The 5,342-nt window shown below is 34.3% G+C and overlaps 1 protein-coding gene across 1 annotated transcript; it reads left to right on the top strand.

Moving 5' to 3' along the window:
* Nucleotides 1-1,938: 1,938 nt before the first annotated feature.
* On the top strand, nt 1,939-4,458 carry LOC134283002 (mucin-2-like). Its single transcript, XM_062765768.1, has one exon. It carries the CDS (start codon nt 1,939-1,941, stop codon nt 4,456-4,458), a length of 2,520 nt encoding a protein of 839 aa, XP_062621752.1.
* Nucleotides 4,459-5,342: the final 884 nt, after the last annotated feature.

Raw genomic sequence — 5,342 nt, 5'->3', positions numbered from 1 at the left:
AATTATGTCCGAAATTATTTTTTATTTTACCAAAAATTATTTTTGATACAGTTTAAAAACTCCAATCATTTCAAAATGGTTTTATTGAAGTATAATTATTACTTTCACTAAATAATCTAAAGTAAAAAATGGGCCTATTTCAACATTGTAGAATTTTTCTAATTTCTTAGAGAAGTGTTTGATTACATTAAATTTCACTGAAAATCTTTTTTAATATCTGATTTGCTATATATTTTTAGAAAACATTCAATAGCTGTCTGGATTTATTGTATGGTTGACATATTTTAATTTTCCCTCGCTAGTTTGAATCATACTTTTTTCTGGTTGCTGAGTAGAAAATTAGTTTATGGCTTTTCTTCAAATATGTACCTCTATGATGCATGCGTACATTCCAAATCTAGATCACAGCCATTTTTGTAAGAGTCATCATTGTTGGTTAAGTTTTTTTTAAAAAGTGAAACATCTAAGTTTTACATATGTATCTTTTTTTTCAAGTGCTCTTTATCATAAAAAAACCTGGTTATTTGTAATATGCAGTCTTAGATAAAATAGTAATAAGATGTTATATTTTTAATGAGAACCCTGAAACCATCAGATTTTCTCCTAATATTTCTTCCTAAGACGTTTTAATTTTTGTTCTTTCAGATGACGGCTGCCACTGCAATTGTTGCATTGCTAGTCTTCTCACAAGGTATTTCAATGTTTCTTTTAAATAAATTTTGGTATTGTTTGCTTTCTTTTTTTTTTTAAATCCTTTTCCGAGAACTTAAATGTTTTTTTTAATATATTTTGGTATTGTTTGCTTCCTTTTTTTTTTTTTAAATTTTTTCCCAGAACTTAGTTATTCAATATGAGTTTTAAAGAACTACGGTTTGACTTTATTCAAAGGCAATATTTGTTTAATATGAATCTCATTATATAAAATATATATCCAATATTTTCTTTAAAAAAAATTGCATTTCACAAGGAAATTCTTCTTTCTAATTAGTACAGTATATAATGAATGTGTCTAGGAATTCCTTACATATTACAAAATACAAATAAATCTTGATATTGTTTGCTTTCTTATTCAAATAAAATGTTTTGTTTTTTTTTTCGATGAATTAGTTATTCAATATAATATTCCAATTTCAATAGATGATCATTCTATAATACTTACAAAGCATCTCCTTCCTTCTGGTTTCTCCGGGGATCAGTGTTTTTCATTCTCAATCATTACTGTTTTTAGCTAATGGATTTAAGGATAGGTCAAATGTTTATTATCGATATCCTTCCTCAATAAGAGAAAAATATTAAAATTAATATATTACTAACATTTTTTAGACGTTGACAAAAGTGTTCTAGTGAAGCGTAATACGCCCCCTTGCGAGAAATAAAAAAAAATTGCTGCTTCTAAAAAAGTGTGAAGCAACAAAAAGGAGCACATCACTATAGTCTTTTTAATATGCAAATACTGTAACTGCTTATCGTTTTACTGTGACGTCAATTATAATGCGTATGACAGAAACATATTTCATATTAGAAAGAATTGGGACCATGGGTTTTCAAAAAAAGATAGATGTGACATGATCTGAAAAAAAAATTTAAAAATAGCCTTGAGATTATGAACAATATAGATATATGACCATAGAGAAAGCATATAGATTGAGCACAAAGTATTATGTCGATGTGCTTTCTATCAGGTTTATAAATCTAAGGATTTACCACGTTTTAAGGCGACAATTGTTAAATATCAATTTGATTATATAAAAACTCTAATCCATTTTTAAAATTTTTGTTATATCTTAGAAAAATGAATATTTGTTTTTCATAAGGAAAGTTTTTTTTAATATTATTAGAGTATATAATGAAAGTGTCCTTACATATTACAAAATACAAATTATTTCAGCTATGAACACTCATCAGGCGACGTGTACGTATACACTACAACAGTACAAGATGGCAATCTCACCTTATACAACCTTCTTGATCTATGGAGGAAATTTAAATTCGGAGTGTTCAAGATTATGTGATAATGACAGTTCATGTAAAGCTTACGCATTAGACACATATAACAATTATTGCTACTTAACTACAAGAACCACCCCTGCCGATGCCAGTAAGCGCAAATATTTTGCTTTGAAGATATGTTCAACTACTCCTATGCCGACGACGACACAGAATACGGACATCTGTCCGTATGTACTACAGCAATACATGGTAATAGCCTCGTATTTCGGTGTCTGGAGTATTGGTAGCAATTTAAACTCCGTGTGTCAAGAACTCTGTGATGACTATGTGACATGTCAGTCATACACTATTGACTATGCAACCAATTACTGTTATCTAAGCTCCTCTGACGAAAGTCGTTCAGATTCATCTTCTCAGAGATATTTTGGACAAAGACAATGTCGAGTTACTATGAAGGACAGTTTTAACTTCATAATAAGTACAATGAATTCAGACCCTGAAACGGAATCGGAAACCAAATCGGGTTTCTTAACAACGGAACCGGGGTTTGTTCTTACTACGGAGTCAGATGTACCATTTAGTACGGATTCAGATGAACCATTTAGCACGGAGTCAGATGTATCATTTACTACGGAACCAGATGTACCATTAACTACGGAGCCAGATGTTCCATTTACTACGGAATCAGATGTACCAATTACTACGGAGTCAGATTTACCATTTAGTACGGAGTTAGATTTACCATTTAGTACGGAGTCAGATATAGCAATTACTACAGAGTCAGATGTACCATTAACTACGGAGCCAGATGTACCAATAACTACAGAGTCAGATATACCATTTACTACGGAGTTAGATGTACCAATTACTACAGAGTCAAATTTACCATTTACTACGGATTTACCATTTACTACGGAGTCAGATGTATCAATTACTACAGAGTCAGATGTACCATTTACTACGGAGTCAGATGTACCATTAACTACAGAGTCAGATGTACTATTTACTACGGAGCCAGATGTACCATTTACTACAGAGTCAGATGTACCAATTACTACGGAGCCAACAAGTTTTAAAAATACAGAACCAGGCTTACCAATTACTACAAAGCCAGAAAATCAACAAACTACTGAACCAGACATATTTAATACGAAAAGTGTCAAAACTTCCGAACAGGACATATCCTTTACTACAGAACCAGAAATTTTACTTACTACAGAACCTAAATTGCTTTCAACTAAAGAAAAAGTAACTTTACAAACCGAAACCGAAGCAAAAATGCATTCAGAGCAGAATACTAAAGAAATGGACTCGGGTTCGTCGCCGAGTTTGGAAATGCTTACAACAAAATTTCCAAATACATTCACATCAGAAGCAGAAACTGTGCATCCAACCGAGTCAGAAAACATTCTCATTTCAAAAGCAAATTTTGCATCCTCGAAATCGATGGATTCAATAACTGCCGAATCTCCAACATTTACCAATACTGAGGCTTTATCAACCACTGACGAAGAAACAATGGAACAGAAAACCTTCATCACGAGAGAATCCGGAAGTGTGTCACACTATAAAACCTTGCCGACAACAGAAACATTATCTACTGATCGAATAGCATCACAAACCACAGAATCAGAAATGCCACTCACAACGGAGACGGCGTCTTTTATAAAATCAGATACCTCTACAACTGATTCAGGAACACTGGTGACAACCGATATATTGTTGCCAAGAAATCCAGAATTTTCCCCAAAAACAGAATCGGTAACTTCAATGAAAACGTTAACGGAATCAGTAGACTTGGAAACTACGCAATTGAATTCATTGTCCTCAAGCCAAACTCTGTCGCATTTTGAACAAGGCAGTACGTCAACAGCGGAGTCTGAGACAAGAACAGATCCAGAACAGGACATAATGTCAACATCAGAACAAGGAACTTTTCTTACAATGGAACCAACTGTCATTTCCACAATAGCAAAAGAAACATCAACAACAGAATCGGGATTATTTTCAAGTACAAAACAAACACATTTATCAAGTAAAGATCCGGAGACACCCTTTTCTACAGACCAGGGGGCATTTTTAAGTACAGAAGAGGGAACCCTGAAGACCACGGAACAGGCGTCGCTATTAACCGTAACTGAACAACTCCTCACTACAGAGGGTGAGAATACAACAGTATATAAGAGCACAACACAGGAAGCATCAAACACGCCAATACAAATCACAAATGGAACAGTGAATTGTATTTGCGTTTGTCAGTATGTTTCTGTATCACTTGAAGAAATAATTCACCGGAGGAAACGGGCGCTAATGGTGAATGAAGGAAATCTTTCCTCTACAGTGAGAAAGCTGACTTGTGCGAAAGATAATCGCAAATCATCAACATCAATGGGAACAATAGGAGGTGTGATACTGTCGCTCATTTTTGGCTTGATTGTTTTATCAGATGTTTATCCAGTTTACTTGTTTTTGTGTAAAATATTGAAAATATCTTCACAAGATGTTTGAAAAACACTAAAGAAGAACGTGTTTTATGCCCTCTGTCGAAGAAGAGAGAGCATATTGCTTTGCTGCTGCCTGTCAGTCGTTCAGTTGGTCTATCAACAGTTTCCGTTCATTTTCTTTGCAGATGTTCCACATAATGAAATTAAATAATTATATCTAGGTTCTGATTGGATATTCATCATATAACCAGTTACTAGTTTATCCGATCGTGTATTGCTACACGTGCAGATTTAGAGGGGGGTGGGGTGGGTGCGGTACCCACTCCCGGAATATGCTAAGCCAACTAACATTGACCTTCGAATCCCCGACCCTAGAAAACACCGATCCTTGTTCAGTTGATTTGAAAAGTCTTAAGATGTGAATGCTTAGTAAAATTGAATTGCTGTCCCCACACCTAGGAAATAGGTTTTTCACATAAATGATATGAAAGCTTCATTTTTCTTGTCAAGATATCTCCCTCCTCCTTCATCCACAGCTGCTACAGCGAATTGAATAGAACAGGTTAACTCGTGTATCAGAATTATAACATATACATGCATTATTGAGTAAAATGCTGGTGGAGGTTTTTCTTATACTAATTGTTAGTCCATTATTTATACACTGAATTGACGATTATTTCCCGACCATGACAAGGAGCCAACGGCGGGTGTGTCTGGTCGGAAGGGGATGCTCACTCCTCCATGGCACCTGATCCCACTTCTGATGTTTTGGGGGTTTGTGTTTGCTCTGCTCCTATTTTGTATTGTTTTATGGGCTTTCGATGTTGAATACTGTTTGCTATCTCCATATGCTTCAGAACAAAATCCAATAAGGTTGGAACTTTTAAGTAAGTGTTTATCATGCGATTTATCTAGTCTGTGTGGAATCATTTTATGTACGACTGATTT

The sequence above is a fragment of the Saccostrea cucullata genome, unplaced genomic scaffold (genome assembly GCF_032062105.1).
Source record: "Saccostrea cucullata isolate Sc308-1 unplaced genomic scaffold, CSIRO_AGI_Scuc_v1 ctg4789, whole genome shotgun sequence".
NCBI classification, from domain to species: Eukaryota; Metazoa; Mollusca; class Bivalvia; order Ostreida; family Ostreidae; genus Saccostrea; species Saccostrea cuccullata.
The sequence above is the reverse complement of the archived record's forward strand: the minus strand, read 5'-3'. Positions and strand labels throughout refer to the sequence as shown.

Coding starts and splice junctions, on each gene's coding strand:
- LOC134283002 (XM_062765768.1), top strand. CDS start 1,939: ATGGCAATCTCACCTTATACAACCTTCTTGATCTATGGAGGAAATTTA.